The sequence below is a fragment of the Saimiri boliviensis genome, chromosome 9, assembly GCF_048565385.1.
Source record: "Saimiri boliviensis isolate mSaiBol1 chromosome 9, mSaiBol1.pri, whole genome shotgun sequence".
Lineage (NCBI taxonomy): Eukaryota > Metazoa > Chordata > Mammalia > Primates > Cebidae > Saimiri > Saimiri boliviensis.
The window spans coordinates 123,323,733-123,344,533 of record NC_133457.1 but is presented as its reverse complement, the minus strand read 5'-3'; the positions used below and the strand labels follow the sequence as shown (position 1 = coordinate 123,344,533).

The 20,801-nt window shown below is 48.2% G+C and overlaps 1 protein-coding gene across 1 annotated transcript in view; it reads right to left on the bottom strand.

Annotated features, from left to right (window-relative positions):
* Positions 1 to 310: 310 nt before the first annotated feature.
* The window catches only part of CDH26 (cadherin 26), a 66,718-nt gene continuing 46,227 nt past the window's right edge, over positions 311 to 20,801 (bottom strand). Inside the window, 11 exon segments of the mRNA XM_039479333.2 lie at positions 311 to 511; positions 3,115 to 3,117; positions 6,157 to 6,231; positions 9,562 to 9,615; positions 10,974 to 11,042; positions 12,901 to 12,978; positions 15,776 to 15,801; positions 15,804 to 15,905; positions 16,483 to 16,704; positions 17,991 to 18,230; positions 20,178 to 20,320. Of these exon segments, the coding sequence (XP_039335267.2) occupies positions 311 to 511; positions 3,115 to 3,117; positions 6,157 to 6,231; positions 9,562 to 9,615; positions 10,974 to 11,042; positions 12,901 to 12,978; positions 15,776 to 15,801; positions 15,804 to 15,905; positions 16,483 to 16,704; positions 17,991 to 18,230; positions 20,178 to 20,320 (1,213 nt within the window).

Sequence of the window (20,801 nt, the reverse complement as noted above, 5' to 3'; positions counted from 1 at the left end):
TGGGTTATATTTTCAATTACCCTCAAAGCTAGGCTGCCAGTGGAAGCCAAGAATAACACAATTAAATTTAAGTTTGTCTAGAAAATATGACAAATCAAATTTTAAGAAAGCATAACTTGTGGTTTTGCTTTGGTTCAACGGGGCTGGTCTGAGAATATCCAAGCATTTAATTCAAACTAATAGCGTGTCCTCATCCTAAGACTAGAAGGTAATTTTTTTTTCAGGAGAGAAAAGAAGAACAAAGGTGAAAAATCCTGGAATAGTGATTCCCCTCCATGAATTACTTCAATTCTCCAAAATATGCACCATTTTAGAAAGGAACGCCCGACTCTGAAGGTATTTCCTGGAATGGCGTCGCTTTGGAACCCAAAGAGTCCAGCAAATCAGGCGGCAGCTCCTGTTCCGAGCTGGCCAGAGAGCTGGGGGACGGGGCCCCTCCACACTCCCCCTCCTCACTGTAGGCATGAGGCAGGTAGCTGGGGTCATCTTCCAGCACATCCGCTACATGGAGCTTGTGGGGAAAAGCGGGGGAAAGAGGGTAAACGCCACATGCTTCCATAACCAGCTCATCTCTGCAGGTACGATTCGAGGAACACCCCAGTGCAGTAGTAACAGCACTCAGACCCCGCGTCCTCAGCTGATGCAGGGAGTTTGTACCGTCTCAGAAGTGGCAGCCACGCTGAGGGGAAGATCGCACCTTCTAGTCTGACAGGGAACTGTGACACAGTGGTGGCCGTCCCAGGCAGTATGACAGGAGCTTTCAGGAGGACCCACCACCTGCTCCCACCCTCTTGGAGATTCATTCCTAGGGACTCACCCTTCCCTGCCCTGTGCCCTGGACACCTCCCCTTCCATTAACCCCCAGACCCTCGTTTGGACAACCGTCCCCTCTCTCTTCATCTTTACGTGGCCTCTTGCTGTGGGCTCCTTTCTCCTGATCCACAGACGTGCTCAGGTCTATCCTTCAATCCACTCCTACCTCACAGCCTCCTCCCAAGAAAACGTGGCCACCCCTTCCTGCTACGACTTTCTCACCCACATGGCTCCTCAGACCACTGCCCTCCAGTCTCCCGGTCCATGCTCAGGCCATGGCTTCGTCCATCCCTAACCAAGGTGATGTCCCAACCACTGTCTCTCTCGGTGACACTCCCTATGGTCACATCCAGAGCCGAATCCCAACCAGACAGCTCCGCAAGGACGTCCGCAGAGACCTCGGGCTCAGCATCTTGGAAACCACGTCGGCTGGCCCACAACCTGCGTCTCCTCCTCCACGCCCCCCGCCATTCCCTGCTCACCAAGTGTGGTGCGCACTCCCTGTTACAGGGGCTGGCTGGCTGGCTACAGCCCAGGGGACAATCCGGGAGACCACCTGCTGTTGGAAATTAAGTTCTAATGGAGCACAGCCAAGACCGTGTATTTGTGCATCATCGGTGGCTGCTTTCACAGAACAACGGCAGAGCGGAGCTGTGGGAACCGGCCTTCAAATCCTACGAGATGTACTCTGGCCCTTGACAGGAAGTTCACTGACCCCTGCAGCATTAGATGATTTCGGTGGCATCAGGACACATATTTATTTGAGTCGATGGCCATTTTATCATATATTTCAAAACATACTAACAAGCATATCAACTCCATGATTGCACAAATACCATGGCTTAGCGGATCATAAAGCCAAAAGCTAATTAACATGGAACTGATTTACAGAAATGCATTAAATACATAATAGTGAGTGGGTTAAACACAAATGTGACAGAATGACCAGAGTTCACGAAACTCTAGCCTGGCTCAAGTCAGGACATCCCCAACAGCCCGGCTGCTCAATCGTGAAACCTGGAGTCATCCCCAGCTCTCCCCGCCTCATCTTCTCAAATGCTCAGCCATATTTCTAGTTTTGCCCCCTCTTCTCCAGCCCCAAGGCCAATGCCTGAGGATAGGTCCTTATAGTCACTGGGGTGAAAGCGGCAAGGAGTTCATCGAACTCATTTCCTGTTCTTCTGGGCACCCGGCGAAATCACATTTCCCGCCTCTCTGCTAGATGTGGCTACAGGACTGATGAAATACGGATGTCAGGGACACGTGTCCAGCCATGAAAACCTCCCCAGGAGCCTCTGTTCTCGCTCTTTCTGTCCTTCAGCCCCATCTCCAGTTCCGAGTGATGGCAAAGCCACAGGTGGGAGGACCCTGGGCAGGCTCCAGCTCAACACGCACCCTGATCTGTGATGTGAGCCAGAGGTGTCTGCTCTGCGCATTAAGCCGCCCTGCCATGGGGCGGCCATAACCTCCTCCTCCTTCCCAACAGCCCTGTTCTCACTGTCTCCTCCTCTCCCCAACCTCTCCCGCCTCAGGTCCACCCTGTGCACAAACCCCAGAAACATTGTCTAAGCTTCATAGCTGCTCTTTCGTCTGTCTAGAACCCTACACAGTCTTCCTCTGCCAATCTCCACCCAGAAAACTGCAGCTCAGCATCCAGGGCCCGGGTCATCTCTCTGTGAAGAGGTTTCCAGCCTGAGTGATGAGGGAGGGGAGGGAGGGGGGAGGAGGCGAGAGGAGGGGAGGGGAGGGGAGGGGGCTTCATCCTATTTACCTTCTAAGACCTCTAAAGGGTGTTGTCTGAACCAGGAGCCAGTTCCACAGACCTTGGCAGTCATGGGTTTAGTGGGAGCCTGTCTGATTCGTCACTGCTGAAAGTGATTCTGAGAGGGTGAGCTCACGTAGAGCATGAAAACAGTCAGAATCCTGGGGCTCAAGCCCAAGGTGGAAGATGGGGAGAGCCTGGAAAGGGCAGCTCCGGGGACCCCACGCGCGTCCCCATTCTGATGACACCACTGGGCATCCAAGCTCTTAACTATGCCCCTTCCCACGGCCCCCCGACACACCCTAGTGGCTGCAGCAAGCTGTCTCCAGCTTCCTCTGGTTCACAGGAGCCCTGCCTGGGCCCTCGTTTAGAGGGAAACGCTGTCTCCCGGCCCCCGTCTACTGCTGTGTCAGCTTGGTGCTCACCAGAAGCGTGGGAACGCTCACCTGGACATCCGACCCATTGACTGGGTCTGCTTATTCAGGGACTGTGGGCCACATGGCGTGGGGGGTGGGCTGGGGGTGGCGGGAGGAAAGAACCTTCTTGCAGCAAAACCAGCAGATTCACAAGCTCTGGCCTAGTGTTGAGAGTCCTTTCACATCCTTGCAGGGAAGCTGAATAGATCGTTAAGGCGGACCTGATGTGCGCAGAGCAAAACAGAATCTGCGGTGGGGGCTGCGCTGGGTGGATTCGACTCAAAACGGCCCAGGCCGCCAGCAGAGCAGCGGGTGTCTACGCCCTGACTCAGCAATTTTGGAAGCCTCGTCAGATCAATAATTCATCATACAACACCATCCAAGTTAGAGCCACACAAAGAAATAACCGGCCCCTCTAATCCGGTGTTTCCTCCTCTCTCACACCACCAAGCAGAGCTGCGAGCTTCCTTCCCTTCAGTAAAGCTGCCTGCCTGCCTGCCCCGCAGAGGGAGGAGGGTCCCACAGCTGGAACACATCCATCTCCTGCTCAGCCAAACAGGACCCGCAATCCTGTCCACGTGGCCCATTTGGCCCGAGTGGTATACGTGCATATGTGTGTGTTCGTGTGTGTGTGTGTGTGTGTGTGTGTGCACATATGTGAAAATGGGTAAGCCAGATGCTATGTCATGGTCACCAAATGCTACATTACGTAGTGACATGATTTTGTCTGCACAGAGTTTCCCCCTGCTACACTAGCAGGGCTGCCGCAACCCTCTTTTGTAGATGGGAAATTAAGGCTCAGAGAGAAGGGTCTTCCCGGACCCCGATCAGGGCTGAGGTGGGCCCATCCGTAGTCGGCCAGCCTGCGCCCCATTTCCGGCTCTGTCCCTCGTGCCTCCACCTTTGGAGCTACTTGTCTGAGCCTCCATCTTTTGATTCATCTAGCACATTGGGTTATAGTGAAAAGGATTCTTTCACTGATTCTTCAGTGACCTTATGTCATGCACCAGTAATGACACAGCCTGGCCCTCAGGGAGCTTACAGTCCGCTCAGGAGACACACATGGAAATTTCCCCGCGGCTCATCCTGCGGGAAGAGCTCTGCAGCGCTGACTCTGTGGACCCACAGCCCCTTCTGCAGGAGCCCGGCTTGCCTGGTTTTAGGGAAGCTTATAGCCTTGGAGAAGTCTGTGTTCTCTCAAAGTAGCTGCCAGGCAGCACCCATTCTGCAGGGCTAAGGAGCAGGAGTGAGGAGGGGCCACGCCTGCAGTGCCTTTGGGGCTGTCACTGAGGCACAGAGCTGGAGCCCCAACCTGCGGACTGCCACAGCAACCAGAGGAAGCTGACGCTGGGGAGCCCCCAGGCAGTGACTCTGTGTCCAGACACAGTCTGGGTTCACTTCCTCAGGCCACGGTGTTCACAGCGCTGTCTGTCATCCACTCTGACACCCACAGCAGGGGACACCCAGGCTCACCACCAGGTTTCACAAAACAGGGTCCCAGGACCTCAACTCAGAGGCACAGCTATGCACCCCAGATCCACGACAGCAGTGCCCACAGAGTTGGTGCTGAGGATTGCTGCTTTTGCATGTGTACCCCGCAAGTGCCCAGACCCTGGAGCCCCGTTGCCTGTATTTGAGTCCCACATCTACTGCTTTCTATGGCTGTGACCTTGAACACATTACCCAGCTTCTTTGTTCCTGGGTTTCCTCATGTTATAAAAAGGTGTGTGGCAGCACCTGCCCCAACAGGCAGATGTGCAGACTGAAAGTTACCATCTTTCAAGTGCTCAGAATAGAGTCTAGGACAAAGAGTGTTACACACGTGTTTGTCAAAAAAGCAAATCTAGCCTGATGGAGCCTGTCTACGTCTGTGTCTGCCTTTGTGTTTATTATTCCTCCGGCAACAGGAGGAGTCGCTGAGAGTCAGAACAGCCTGGGCAGCTCCCTGGTGCATTCTTCCCCAAGCAGGGGGCACGGAGAGCCGCCAAGACACGAGCAGGTGGACTGGCCCTGCCATATCCCGTGGGTTTGCCCAGCTCCTGAGCTGCTTTCTAATCCTGCCAGGAGTTCACAGTGGCTGCATTGAGGGACCTTTCCAGATATACCTAAAATCAGAGTCACCCAACAGACCCCTCCAGGCCACTCAAACCGTATCTTTCCCAATTTTGTAGAGGAAGACCCTTCATTCTGAGGTAGGAGACCCATAGGTCTTGTTTCCCACTCTCAGCCCTGCTGACCAAAACAGGATCTGGTCCAGATGGGATGAATTGAAAAAATAAAAACATGGCAGAAACCAGCAGAGGAGACGAACGTGATCCCTGGTTGGCCTCATTGCTGGTTGGTGCAAGACTCTCACAGCAGCACCATGACAGCTTACAAATGCCATGGCAAGGACCCGGAAATGACCACGCCTTTCCCAGAAAGTTCTAAATGAGCAGCCCCTCAGTTTGCATCAACCTGCCCCTTAATGTGCACGTGATCGAAAGTGGATTTTCATGGGTATAAATAGAGTTGCCAACAGCCCATACGTTTCTGAGTCTGAGCACACTGCCTGTGAGGCAGCCCTGCCCTGCCAGGAGCGTACCATTCAATAAGACTTCTGTCTAACACACCACCCCACCTTTCCTTCTTTCCAAGAAGCCTCCGGGGCTCGCCTGTCCTGTGTCAATTCCGTCTTAGGTTGAGTTCTACAATGCATCGCTGGAGGGAGGATCCCCATGATCGTGATTGCTATGGACTTAACTGTGTTCCCTCCCCAAATTCCTACGTTGAGGCTCTAAGCCCAGTGTGAAGGCATTTGAAGATGGAGCCTTTGGGAGACAATTAGGTTTAGGTGAGCTCATGAGGGTCGAGTCCTCATGGTGGGATTAGTGCCCTAATAAGAAGAGATACCGCGGAGCTTGGTCTCTCTCTCCATCCCATGTGAGGACACCGTGGGAAGGTGGCCTAAGCTAGCGAGAGAGCCGTCACTGGAACCCAACCCTCAGACTTCCAGCCTACAGAAACATGAGGCGAGATGTCTGTTATTTAAGCCACGAGGCAGGGTATGGTACTTTATTATGGCAGCCTTAGCTGACTAACACAGTGATTCCCAAATCAAGCCTGGAGCACAGTAGGGAGGCAGGACCAACAGCCAGGGCACAGGACAAGGGGAGCCCTCCATACCTGACTCAGCGTCTCAGCCGTCCTTCCTTCCACCGGCGCCAGGAGTCGTCTGTGCACTGTGGAATCTGGGTAAGCCTGAAAGCAAACGAGTAGAGGTTAATACGAGGAGCCCTTGTCCCGACCTCTGTGTGTCACCGACCCCAGCACAGAGGGGCGAACTCAGTGCAGTTCCCTGGGAGGTAAAGAGCCAGGCTCAGGGCAGTTTGCTCAGATTTCCTCTCTTTGTGTTGGGGTGAGAGGGAGATGCTGCAAGCTCTCATGGCTAGACCTTCCATGCCTGAGCTGAAACACACCTTTAGTGAGGAAGGAACCTGAACAAGCCTGGCCAGCAGGGTTGTCCTGTTGACAGCCTCAGTCATGCCTTGCGCCCACTCAGCTACACTGCCCCTCCTTGCTCATTTTGGCTTCTCTTCCTCTGAGCCCTGCCCACTGTTCTCCATGGTGGGCTGCCAGCAGTCACCTGCTCATCTGGCCCATGTCTGTGGCTCTGGGCCTCTGTGCTATCTAGGGCAGTGGCAGGAAACAGGGTTGGCACCTACAGGGAAGACCGGCTACCTGGGGACCCACCAATCCCACAACTAAATCACACAAGTCGGGGTGGCCTGGAAGCAAGGACAGCGCCTGAGGCCTCACTGTCAGGGCCACACAGGGGCAAGGCCGACACCTCACAGAGAGTGGCGATAAGTGTGAGCCTGATCACCGAGGGAAGATTTCAGAAGGGATCTCACGCAGTTGAGACCAGGGAGTTCTCAGGAGGAGGAGGGTGTACAGCCATGGAACAGAAGGGAATTTCAATCTGAAGAAACAGCACAGGCCCTGAGCAGCGAGTGAACTTGGAGTGTCCTGTGGCTGGACCCCAAAGAGGTGGGGCAGTGGGAGGGCTGGGGAGGCGGGGGGGGTCACAGCAAGTTGATGCCGTAGGTAAGCAAAGGCCGCATGGGCTGCACAGGACCTTAAGGTCATAACGCTGAAGACTGTATCCCAGGTGCAATGACAAGCCATCAGAAAGTTTTAAGTTAGAGAGTGACATGATACAATTTGTCATGTCATGACAATTTTGTACGTCCATGAGGCTATATATACACATACATATATATACATGTACATATACAGACATGCATATACACATGTTCATATATACATACTTACGCCTATGTACATGCTTAGATACACAGACATATACACTTACATGTATGTGTGTATAATCTATGTATATATGACTTACATGTATGTGTGTGTAGACATATACATATGCAGTTGACCCTTGAACAATGTAGGGCTTAGGCTGCTGCCCCTGGCAGTTGAAAACATGCCTGTAACTTCTGATTCCCCCCAAAACTCAACTCACAGCGTAGTGTTGACTTGAAGCTTTTCCAATAACGTAAACAGTCAATTCATGCATATTTTGTATGTCATATGTATTATATATTATAATAAAGTAAGCCAGAAGAAAGAAAATGTCATTAAGGAAAATATATTCACTCTTCATGAAGTAGAAGTGGATTATCATAAAGGTCTTCATCCTCATGTCTTCTCTCGGAGTAGAATGAAGAGGAGGAGGGGGAAGGGGGCTCTGCTGTCTCGGGGTGGCAGAGGCAGAAGAAAACCCTCATATAACCGCACCCACGCAGTCCAAACTCCCGTTGTTCAAGGTCACCTGTCTATACAAATCTATCTATATACACATACATACATATGGTCATGCACTGCATAACATTTCAACGCAGACCACATATATACGGCTTGCCCATAAGATTGTAAAGCTGTATTTTTACTGCACCTTTTCTGTGTTTAGGTGTTTAGATACACAGATACCACCGTGTTGCAATTGCCTACAGTAGTTAGTACAGTCACATTCTGTACAGGTTTGCAGCCCAGGAGCAACAGGCTATACCATGAAGTCTAGGTGTGTAGTAGGCTACACCATCTAGGTTTATGTAAAACACTTGATGAGGTTCACACGATGATTAAATCACCTAATAACACATTTCTCAGAATGTATCCCCATCATTAAGCAATACATGACTGTACATATACACATGTGTACATATATAATGAAGCCACATCATACCAAGGTAAACCGAACCACACATACTTAGCCAAAGAGGCAAGGTGTGGACCACTACAAACAGCCCTAGGGACCCTGCCTGCCTGGCTCCCAGTGCTGGGAGCACTTAACTGGAGGTGCTGTCCCTCAGTCTGTTTAGCTCCAGGGGCCGCTCAGAGGAGGACCCTTCAAATGTAGGCTCCGTACAAAGTACCCTCACACCAGATGCTCACTGACCAAGCACAGGGTTCATCCAGGGCTGGAGGAAGACGCCATGTCCGTCTCCAGCCTGGCTCCCTCCGGAGGTAGACTCAGCGGTGATTTTGCCTCAAGCCGACTTCAGGTCCTAATCCCACACCACGCATGGCTGCGCTGTGGCCCGGAGGGCACCATCTCTCCTCTCCGGGCTTCTGTGGACTTAGCCACTGGTTTCACTCTGTCCGCAGGGCCTACGACTCCTCAAAGTTACTTCAGCCAGAGTATTTGAATTTTCTTTTCATTATGTACAAATTATTCAATAATAATATTGAATATTCTTTGTATAATATAGGAGAAAGTGGTTTACATCCTTTTTTTAGTCTCCCACACCAACATGAATTCGGGATGCCATGTTAATTTGCTTTTATGAAACGCGAATGAAGCTTTTTGTCCCATGTTTCTTTAATCAAAGAGAATCCTAATATTGTAAACTGAGCTGTTCAAAAACCATTAATATTTGAAACTGCTTGTTTGTGTATATCAAAATTTCCTTGATACTTAAGAAACAAGTTTATAATAATATAATGCAATGAATTTAAGTTAACGTAAATTTGCAAACTATATCCACAACATTCAACTTCCTTTTGTTGACATCAGAATTATTATTTTTATTGGCTATTTTGGTAATAGGTGTGTGATATAAATGTCACTGCATACAAAGTTAGTACTTAGATGTTTGATATATAATGGAGTTATTTGTACGATCTCATTTGAAAAGAATTCTGCTGTAAAACATATTTAGAAAAAAAAAAATGTCCAGATGATCTCTAAGACCCTCTTAGCTCAAAATGTCTATAGGTCTGTGACAAAGTGCAGCAGAAAACTCAGCCTATGATTGAGGTCTTACCAACTCAACAGCAAAAGAAATTTGCCAGGGACTGAAAAGCTCTTATGCCCTCAAGTCACAGGATAAATGTGCCTTAACTACTTCCAAGCCCTCTTCCACATCCACTTCTCCTTCAGTTTGTTTGGATGTTGGCACATTTTTTTTTTATCATCTCTTCCCTTCCACATTTCCAATGTTCAGGGCTTTCCACAGCTTTGAGACAGAACAATATTAAGGTAATTTTTTTCGCAATCACACCTACATCTGTACTTACGGGAGTAGAATATATGTTTTTCACACCTCTTGGCTCAAAGAGCTCTCCATAACCCTTAAATTAAAGAAAGATGAAATATTTACTGATTTCAAATAAATCACCAGAGGATGCAAATACCTAACTAGAAATTCTTGCAGTCATATTGCTTTTCATTTTGTACTAAAGTATAGTAATTCTAATGAATGTAGATATTCATAGTAGAAATCCATGAACAAGTTCTGCAGTTGCTTTGTAAAGAAGAAACATGAGAATATTAGATTTGCAAGCCCTGTCTTGAGTCCACGAACACCCAGTAAGATTTCCTTTGTGCCATGGCCATGCCCTGAATACAAACAAATAACACACATCTACTCCTAGGACCCAGGCTCAGCTACACAGCTCTCAGGGCTCAGTGCAAGATGAAAGTGTGAGGCCCTTTGTTCAAAAATTAAGCATTTCAAGATGGTGACAGTAGAACATTAAACCAAGCAGGGGTCCTTTAGAGCAGGAGACCCTGTGCCATGGTGTGGATTTCATGTCCACGCAGCTAGCCCCACCAGGACCAGAGGGGCCCTTCAGTGATGGATTTATGGCATCGTCTTTGTGTAAAGAAGAACAGCACGTTTTCATCTCCGCTCAGGTGCTGTCTGTGCACAGGTATGAAACTGGAGAGATCTTGAATTTATTTTAGAAGCTTTCCCTCATAAAAATTGGGTTATGATTCCATGACTCTTTAGACCTTGAATATCTCTTTTAGTTCTATATTAGAAAAGTAAATTTTTGTTAAATAATGGCTGGTTAAACTGGCGAGGTCCAATTAAGGTTTTCGATTGAGACCTGCACTCACTGTGTTGTGCCAAAGTCCATTCTCTGGTTTGATCATGGCGTAGGGTTACATAAGATGATATCCTTGGGGGACCCCCAAGAACTCTCCATACTATTTTTGCAACTTCTAGTTAGTCTAAAATCCTTTCGGAAAAAAATCATTTCACAAAGCAAAGCAATATGTATGTAGAGTATACGAAGACACCACACAGAGGTGAAGTCAGGCCTCCCTTTGGCTGGAAGCATGTAGTCACTGGGCTGGAATTTGGTCAGGGTCAAAGTCTTGTGCTCTTAACTTTATAGATGATCTCTGGTGCCCTTAGAAGGACACGAGAAAATGTGTCTATTTGTGGATGTTCTAAAAAGTGTTGTCTTTGATCAGGACCATCCAACAACTCGATAAACAGCCACCACCAATAATAATAATACCTATTTCTATAGATGGAAATAGAATTGCGTGGAAAAGGCCCAACTTCTCAGATTTTAATTGACTATGTGTCTTTTGCTGAAAGTATCACAGAATCTTCTAGAAGGGCCCTCCCTCAAGGGAACCAACTGTCAGTCACTAGTGAGATGGCGACCGCAGGGAGCAACCTTCTGAAACTCACCCTACTCCCCAGAGCAGAGCGTGCTTGGGCTGGCCTGCTCGGTGCAGACAGAGGCACTTTCTGGAGATCCTAGGGGAAAAATGCTGATTCACTCAAAAGAGAAGGCATTTCTCTCCAGCTGGAAACAAGGTAGGCACGTGTGAGCTCCCAGCCCTTTCCCTGGCTCATATACTCATAGGTGAACACAAATCAACACGATGAGAGGGAGGACAAGCGGGAGTGGAAAAGGAAAATGAAGAGAGGCAGGGAATTAAAGGGCAGGTGCAATGGAACCGCCTGGCCTGAGGAGGCTGGAGCTTGAAGACGCTAATGTTCTTTCCAGGACAGACACCTGAAAACCGCACAGACTCGAGCACGAGGCCTAGAAGGCGACACTCGCGGGCGAAACTGTTTAGATGTAGGAATGGGATTGTGGGCATTTTCTGCTTTGGGTTTCTATTACTTTCATAGTGACCCTTCAATAACGAAGTTAAATTTCAAAGAAAATAAAGCAGTCAACGGACCTGGACAGTGGTCTCATTGAAGATATTTCATGCTATGCAGCAGATTTTAAAATATCGGGTTACCCCATAAATCGTAATGATGGCTTAACATAGAGAAAGTGTGTGAATGGAAGTTTGCTTAAGCAGTCACCACAGATGCACTTACTGGAACATTCACAGGACACTGAAGGGAACCCAGAGATACACCAAAGCCTAGACCAGGCGTCCCCAAACTTTTTACACAGGGGGGCAGTTCACTGTCCCTCAGACCGTTGGAGGGCCGCCACATACTGTGCTCCTCTCACTGACCACCAATGAAAGAGGTGCCCCTTCCTGAAGTGCGGCGGGGGGCCGGATAAATGGCCTCAGGGGGCTGCATGCGGCCCGCAGGCCATAGCTTGGGGACACGTGGCCTAGAAGGCAGAGGCCTGGTTTCCTCCCCTGTAAAACAGGGAAGCAAGATTGCCCCACCACACACACACCCCTATGGGTTCTGGTGAAAATTCATTAAGATGCTGCAGGCAAAGTGCACGGTGTCCCTCAGGGCAATGCCTAGGCCTCTAGAAGAAGACTGGCTCAGAGGAAGGAGAGAGAAGGCTCCCACCAGCCCAGGAGGCAAGTTTGTAAAAACTAGAAAAGGTAACCCTTCCCCCAGAAGCACGGATTAGCGGTCAGAACGTACAGCGAACCCAGCCCTGCTCACTGCCCTGGCCAGGCACATGCTCATTTATGGCAGCCCTGGGTCAACTTTCTGTATTCAAAGTAGGGGACACCTATGACTTATAGAAGGGAAGATTTAGCTACTTGGGAAGCAATTTTAAATAACGCTGATTTGCATGGTGAGAAAATCATTCCCTTTCTAATTCCATTTCCACATCCCAATGACATCCAGGAGGACGCGTCACTCTGGCGCTGGCCTGGCTTCCGTGCGCCGCCTTCCTTTAGACGGGCCCCAGGCCTTTGGCAGTGACGTCACCCACCCAGTCATTGTGCACTAATTCTTTTGTGTCTATTTTCACACTTGCCCGCTCTTTTAGTAAAACTATGTTTTTATTTATGGTTGAAATATAAAACTTCCTACTTAAATAAATGTACTTAATGTGGACAGAAGCCCATTTTAAGAAAAAAGTGTTTTAAGAAATACGCTAGTCCAAGTGGCAGGTGCATATGGCAAAACATGATCATATGGCACTGGACACAGTGATATTTGGAAGCGCCGGGTCATCCGATGCCGTAGCAAAGATGAAGGAACTTGGCCACCGAAAGGCAAGGGTGTGTTACGCTAAGGGGACCATGGGGCTTTGCAAGTGGGGGCTGGGTCACTGACTTGCGGAAGGACCTCCCTGGATGTGGCAGTGAGGGGAGCATCCCAGGTGTTCCTTGTCAGGCAAACAGGAAAGTCACTTCTCTGTCTGAAATCCAGAAGCAAGTAAGGGGCATGTTACCTTAGCTCCCTGCGTGGCTCCCACTGCAGCCATGCAGAGCAGCAGAGCCGGCCTCTGGCCTTCAACATCTGACCATGTCTATAGAACACAGGGAAAGAAATGTGAGAGGGGCTGAAACCACAGACTGCAGAAATAAAGGCAGAAGGAAAGGAACGGCATTTTCTCCAAAACACATTGTATCTATGCCGACACAGAAGAAGTCCAGACTGTAAAAAAAATATACCCATCCTATAAATCTGGACGACTTATGTGGGTAAAAATGGTATTTTTGTTTGTCTTTTGTAATTGCTCACTGGGAGGTTAAGCTTCTCATGGTTCAGTGCTCCATGTAAACTGATGGTAAAAGACTTGTTTCAGGAGGCCTCAGAATCTCGAAGCTCATATTTTTCTAGGGCGTGGTGATGGCTCTTGGGGGTCACCACTGTTGCATGGTATTCTTTACATTATCCCATTTGTTTATCATACAACATATATGTTCACTGAGGGACTCGTGTTGATGGCTGCTGGATTTCTGTTGGCCAAGGGCTCATTAACTTCCTGATATGCAGGGCAGGCATCCATGCAGTCCCATAGGTCATCAGATGGCATCCCTATAGTTTAGCAGCAGAATGTGACAACGTGTGTGCAGCTAGTGGTGATGTCTTAGATGGAGTCTTCCCAAGAGCACAGAATGTCCCTGGTGAGTGGTTGTGCAGTGTAGGATGGTCTATTTGCACAAGATGGATAGAGGGAAGTGCACCTAGAGATGGTTTTATTTACCAAGGTTACACAGACATAATCAGTAATTACTGCTAATAATGCTAATATTGGCAGCCACCCTTTACTGCATGCCTGTGAGTGCCAACATTTTTACATATTATTTGATTAAAGTGTCCAATAAACCTAAGAGAAAGGACTATCAAGCTGACTTTATATGTGAAAGCCAGAATCTGTTAGATTCCGTAACTGATCAATCACAGATTTGGAATCTGTAGATCTCAGGTCTGCTGGCTCCTACTTCTTAGAGCCCTAAGAAACTGACACTGAAGCAGGAATGGAGACGTGCCTTTGGCTGTAAGTGGGAAACAAGAGGAAGATTTGCTGGAAAGAGAGGAGAACAGAGCCCCTTGCCCTGGATGAGGCTCTCCTGTCCCCCTGGCATAGCTGGTCTTTGACCAGTGCCACCATGCCATTAAATCCCCTCCACCCTCCCTGGTCGTAGCATCCCACGGGCCAAGGCTCCTTTCCATGCACATTGCTTCCATAGCAGCTTTCTCTTTTCCAAGAGCCAGTCACAAAGCTGCTGGGCAAGAGGGGTACCCAGGGCATCCCGTCTGTCCCTTTCATCTCAGCTACAACCTGAACCAGTGCTCAGGGAGTGCGACATTCCTGCCAGTCTCCCCCAAGCTCAGCAGCCCTCACTCCCTCCCGCCTAGAAGGAGGTTGAGGCACAGGCCCTGGGCCTGGGAACCATTTCTGTTTTCCTTCATGGTTGAGCCTCTGAGCCAGCGGAACTGTCCAAGGCAAGAAATTCTACTGGTACACAAAGACTACCGTTTGTCCAGACGGTTGTCTTCTTAAAATTATACAACAAATCAAGTTTGCTGCTGCTCTCACATTTGGGATGGGGGGATTCCTTCCAGGGGACCTCACAACCTGGGGAGTTTGGACCTTGCTCCTGCTTCCTCACCCACACCCAGGAAGGGCTCACAGGAGGGTGTGCAGGCACATACCTGCAGAGGGGCCTAAGCGGCTGCTCCCTTCCCTCCTTCACACCACAGGGAAGACAAAATGCTAAGAACCCTGGGAGCCTTGGGTGAGCACCAGTTTCTTCAATCTAATATTTTTGAGAAAATCTCTCTAATTACATGAGCATCACATCAAAGTTCATTGGAGTATCTTTTTCCCTCAAGTGTCTCATTTCATTCAACAAATCTCTCTCTTCCAGGAAAAATAAAAAAAAAAACATTGGTGGAGATGTAAGATGGGGTGACTGAATCCTCTGTGTGTGTGTTTCTTTTTGACATTTCTTTTGTGTTCATTTCCTAAGTCAACCGCTTAATTCTAGATAAAGACAAACAGGAGAGCTCACAGTGCTTTCATCTCTTTGTCTGTCTCACCCCAACCCAGGGTTGCTGCAAGGATGATTAAAATAAGGCAGGGCTCATTTCAGAAGCAGCAGATTTGAAAAACCAGTGGCTATTGGCCAATTAATTACATGGGTCAAGCCTTGTGTTAGGTACCTTCATAGGTATCCTCTGATCCACAACCTATCTGTGAATTTGACTTTATCACCGCAGTTCACAGAGAAGGATGTGGGAGTAAACAATGCAGCTAATGAGATGCAAAGGCAGAAGCAGAGCCCAGGCTCTCCTGGTTGGCCTTTGCCAGCCAAGGAGAGAAGAGCAGGTTCTGCCACGCTCTACCAAAGGCCATGGCAAAGAAGCCAGCTCAGATCATTCAACTAGCGAGCCTAACACCATCCCATTTAGAGAACGTTGACGTAATAAAAATCACTTTTCCCCCGAGCACATTTTCTCAAACGCAGCCCTTTGGAGACTGGGCCAGAGAATTCTCTGTGGCAGAGGCTGTCTGTGTGCTGCAGGATGTGTAGCAGCATCTCTGCCCTCAACCCTAACTGTGATAATCAAAACTGTCTCCAGGCATTGGCAAATATCCCTACGGGGCAAAATTACTCATGGTTGAGAACCACTGATCTAAAACTGTAAGTTCATCTACCTGAGTTAGATAGCTTTTGCAGGCACACTAGCAGCTACTCAAACATGGGTAAGAGTAAAGAATTAAGAGGTGGTACAATGGGTGAGAAAACATGTACCATATGTCTGCGTATTACTGAATTCCTTGCCATAAGACACACAGCATGACTCTCCACTACCTGGGCTGAAGTGGCTTTGCTCTCCCGTTATACACGGCCAGTGTTTGGTGGCCTTCGCCATTGGAGATGGAGCATCCGTGCCTCTTGGATTCAAGCACAAAACAGTATCACAGCAGGAAAAGCAGAGCCACTGTGAAAAGACAAAGGGTGAAAACGGATTAGACAAGCTCACTCATATCAGAGTTTCATGAGGGGCTTGTTCTGTTTATTGATAACTCAGCCGTGAACTGGCAAGGCCAAATTGCATCTTAGTCACCTGTGTAGTCACAAAGTTTAGCGCAGTTTGGGGGCGCAAGTAGATGCTACAGAACTGTTTGTTGAATTAATCAGTAATACTATCTGGCCTAGTAATATTGTACTGTTTATTGGAAAAACTGTCTTCTTTTTAGCTTTTCCAAGTTCAGGAGCCTGGATATCCGGACATTGCCATCCCCATGGTTATTACAAACAAAGGGCCACTGCTTGACTGTGTTTACCAATGGATTCCATTGCTAGGAGAAGCTGCTTTTGCTGACCAGGGGTCTCGTCCGGCCAGCATGGCAACCTCTGATCTGCATCTAGGAGGCTGAGTAAACCCAGAAGTCATCCTTAGAGCCATTCCACCCATCCTGCCACCGGCTGTCTCCTACCCCAGCAAACTCCATACCCCTGGCATATTGCCTGGGGAGAGGAGCCACTGTCCCAGGATACCCCTACAGACCACTGACCTGCCAGAGCCGCAGATGCTGCACACACAGGGGACAGAACCCCCACAAGAAGCCCCACTCCTGCATCTGTATGCTCCACACACATGGGCCCACTGGCACAGGGGTAGATCCTCACATGGACAGTTTGCCTCTAGGAAAGTCCCTGTTTGTCACCAATGAAGAGTGGCACCAAGTAATTACCACGTGGCAGGCTTCTCAAGATTAAACGTTCAACTGACTGACCTGCAAAAGAGAAAAGAACGTGGCGTGCATTGATTCACTCATCTGTTCATCTGCTTAATGCATGCTTACAAAGCACCCTGCACAGGCCAAGCTCTGTACGAAAGTAAGCCAACTGCAGAGTTGGAGGGAGGGGTCCCCAATAACACCGTGACTTCTGACACCAGCTGCAAGGTCAGGGATTCCCAAGACCACCGTCAGGTTCTGCAGTTCTCTAGACTCACAGAACACACTGGAGGTTGTTACAGTGATGGCACCATTTTCTCCAGGGAAAAGATCTAGATGAAAGTCAGACAAGGAAAAGGTCACCTAGGGCAGAGTCCAGAAAAGCGCCAACTGCAGAGCTTCTCAACATGCTCTCCTGAGAAGCCAGGTCAGCATGGATGAGGGACACACACATGGGATGCTGGCAGCAACCTGGTGGGCCTCCCAAGTGAGCAGCCTCAGCCTCCATACTCTCTGGTAGTTGACTGACACTATGTGACCCGAAGTTCCCAATCTAAATCACATTGACCCTATCAGGCTCAGCCCAAGACGCCCCAGGTAAAGAGACGCTTGTATCAGACGTGATATCCCGAGGGCTTAGAGATCACCCAGACCGCGTGGACAAAGACCACACCTCTCTTTGGGCAAGATGAAGTGCTTTACTACATACTTCAGATCTGGGAGCTATAAACATGAGCGCGCAGTGCCAGCTAAAACCATGCCACAGTCTACAGACCCGGCGGAGAGAGGTACAGAGGAGCGTGTTGACAGTGGATGCCAGTTGCTTTCACCTGCTCAGCATGTTCATCTTCTGGTAACAGCGCCCTACTGTTTCTCTGGGGAAGCCCGCCCTTCCTGAATTCTCAGGATGAAGCAGGAGAGGCTGAGCCCAGATCCCTGCAAGGTCCAGGTGTGGGCTGGGAGCCAGCCAATCAGCATGTCTGCCCTCCCAAGTCCCACCCACAGTGATTGACGGGGCAGCTGACCCAGGCCAGTGACATCAATCCTGGAGCTTTCCTGGAAACACCCTTCTTGCCAGGTGCGAGCATGTGTCTCAGGGACTCCCAGCAGCCTCCTACCCCTCGATGAAGTGAACTTCCTAAAACTGAAGGAACCCAGAGAAAGGTAGACCGTGTGTGGGAAGGTGGCTTCCAGGGATGTCCTTTGAGCACCTAGAGTCAGCTCTGCCAGAACACAGACTTTGCTGGCTTTTTAAGCTAATAAAGTCTTTTTTTGCCTAAATCTCTTTGAAATGGATGTCTTTCATTTTCCACTCTTTGCCCCTGACCAATACAAACACTCACCCCAATTTTTCCCCGACTTCCACGTGGACTCTGCATTTCCCCAGGTATTGTCCGATTCAAATGTAAATGGTTCCGAGAAGGACTCCAGGTCCGGATCCGCTGCCTCAATGTGGAGGGCCTCATGCACAGCAGACTCACAGACCTCCACGTAGCGGGAACGGGGCTGGAGAGTCGGGACGTTGTCATTGATGTCAGACAGGAAGAGCATTAGGGTCCCCGTAGCAGTCTGCGGTGGGAGGCCTTGTAAGGGGAGGAAGTTCCAGAAGGAGTTGTTTATTTCATGCACACAGAGCCCTGGAGGATGAGCACTCTCCGTCTCTCAGAAAAAAAAAAAAAAAAAAAAAAAAAAAATTCCTGAAATACTAGAACTGTTTCCCTTTCAAAGTCATAAGCTCTCCTGGCAGGCACGTGATCTGTTTTCCTGCCTTTATGAACGTTCAGAATATCTGGGTAAGGTAAGCTAATAAAACAGTGGCCACCTTAAATAATTTGTAGAACACGTAGAATGAGGCATCATTAAACAAACAAAAGGTGCCAGGCGTCAAGGATGGGTGGGGTGGGGAAAATGGCTGTGACTAAAGAAGGGCACCATGGGGGTCCCCGTGGGGAGGGAAATGCACTGTGTCTCTGCATCGATGTCCTGGTTACAAGGTTAAACTGTAGTCCTGCAAGGTGTTGCCCAGGGGGAAACTGGCAAAGGATACTCAGAATCCACTAGATTATTTCTTAAAACTGCAAGGAAATCTACAATTATCTAGAAGTACTTTATTTAATGAAAAAAGTGGCAATCATCAATTCACAACTGCAAATATGGCATACTTAAACTACGGAATACTACTCAGCCATAGGAAAGAACGAAATAACATTTCTTGCAGCAATGTGGATAGGGCTGGAGGCCATTCCTCTAAGTGAATGTGTAGCACAGCTTCCCTGTGCTGGGGAGGGCACACAAGCTCAGGTAAATGGGACTGTAATGGACACATTTGTCATGAACCAGGATGGGTGGTTTCACGAGCATGTTTCAGCACTTTTCTCTACACTCTCCTAAGGCTGAATCTTTAAACACACCAAAACAAAGCTGAAGAAATAAAAGTGCTCAAATAACTTTAGAACTATATTCAAGAAAGTCTGTGAACTAAAACCCAAGCTCCAAGTGACACGTAACTATACGTTCCACTCTGTAATTAACTAGTGGAACCAAATACTCTATGTTCTCACTTGTACGTGGGAGCTAAGCTATAGATATACAAAGCGTAAGAGTGATATAAGGAACTCTGGAGCCTCAGAAGCAAGGAGGAGGGAGCCAAGGGCTAAGAAACCTCACACTGGATCCAACGTGCACCACTCAGGTGGCCAGTGCAGTAAAACCCTAGACTTCACCACCGCACAGTTCATCCACAGAACCAAAAACCACTTGTACCCCAAAGGCTTTTGAAATAGAAAAAAAAAAAAAAAAAAGAAAGAAAGAAAAAAGTGTCAATCATAAAATCATCCATCACAGAATCATGGAGCCCAGAAACATTGATCCCGCTTTTTCTCCTTCATACGGATTAGGAACATGTTTCATATCTCCACTGCCCCCACCTCTAACATTCCACTAGTTAATTACAGAGTGGAACGTATAGTTATGTATCACTTGGAGCTTGGGTTTTAGTTCACAGTCTTTCTTAAATACAGTTTTAAAGTTATGTGAACATTTTTATTTCTTCAGCTTTGTTTTGGTGTGCTGAAAGATTCAGCCTTAGGAGAGAGTAAAGTGCTGAATCATGTTCATAAAATCGCCCATTCTGGTTCATGACAAACGTGTCCCTTATAGTCCCATTTACATGAGCTCATGTGCCATCCCCAGCACAGGGAAGCTGTGCCACATATTTATCACACATCATTGGCTTTGACAAAGAACTAAAGAGTTAGCTCATGAACAGATAAAAAAGATGTCGGGTTTGATTGCAGCTTCCTTGCTGGTTTAATTGTCTCTTCTGAATGAATGCTGCCCTCTTTCGATGGTATTGCTCCCTCCTTTACCATTTAAAGAATTATTACCAAAAATAATCGCCAGCATGGATGCAGAGTGATAACAAGGTTTATTTTATCTTTTTCTCAGCTGTGCCGAAAGACTCTCGTGAGGGTTATTTTCCCGCAGGAAGCGAGAATGAGCATTTCATTTTTCCAATTTTGGGTAAACACCATCATCAACAGCGTGAACAACGATCATATAAAAACTGTCGTTTACAGGAGGGGCTTCTCGGTCAACTGACTCTACGGTGGTGACCACTTCAGAGTTTTCATCTACACTGACCCAATTTGCTGGGTCATGAATCAGTTTATATCTTGTAGAAGGACAATGGACAGCAATTGTTAAAGTTAAAAAGGTACATCAAAAGATGTAAAAAATTACATCAAAACACCAAAATATTTCATAGAAACATTGTTTCTATCACAAGTAATTTGAGAAATTCTAAGAGCAATTAAACTACGAGAATGTTTAATTCATGAATGGAATGGAGGCCCAGGGAGGACAGCCCAAAGATGCTCCTAAGTCTGTGCAATCGATAGTCACCAGAAGACCAAGCATCCCCCATCCTTATTGGACTGAACACAGTTTTGTCTGCCCTAGGGAAATGTTCCATCCTGGAAAAGAACCATCTTCAGTCACCTGTAGGTGATGTTAGCTTAGTGTGAAATACCAAGCTGCTCTTGCAACAGAAACCCAGGACTTTATCCCTGGTGTGTCAGCTTTGCCACAGAGGCCCCACAGTTCACAGGTGGGTAACTATTCCTCAAAGTGGTCTTCTACATCTCCCTTCACCT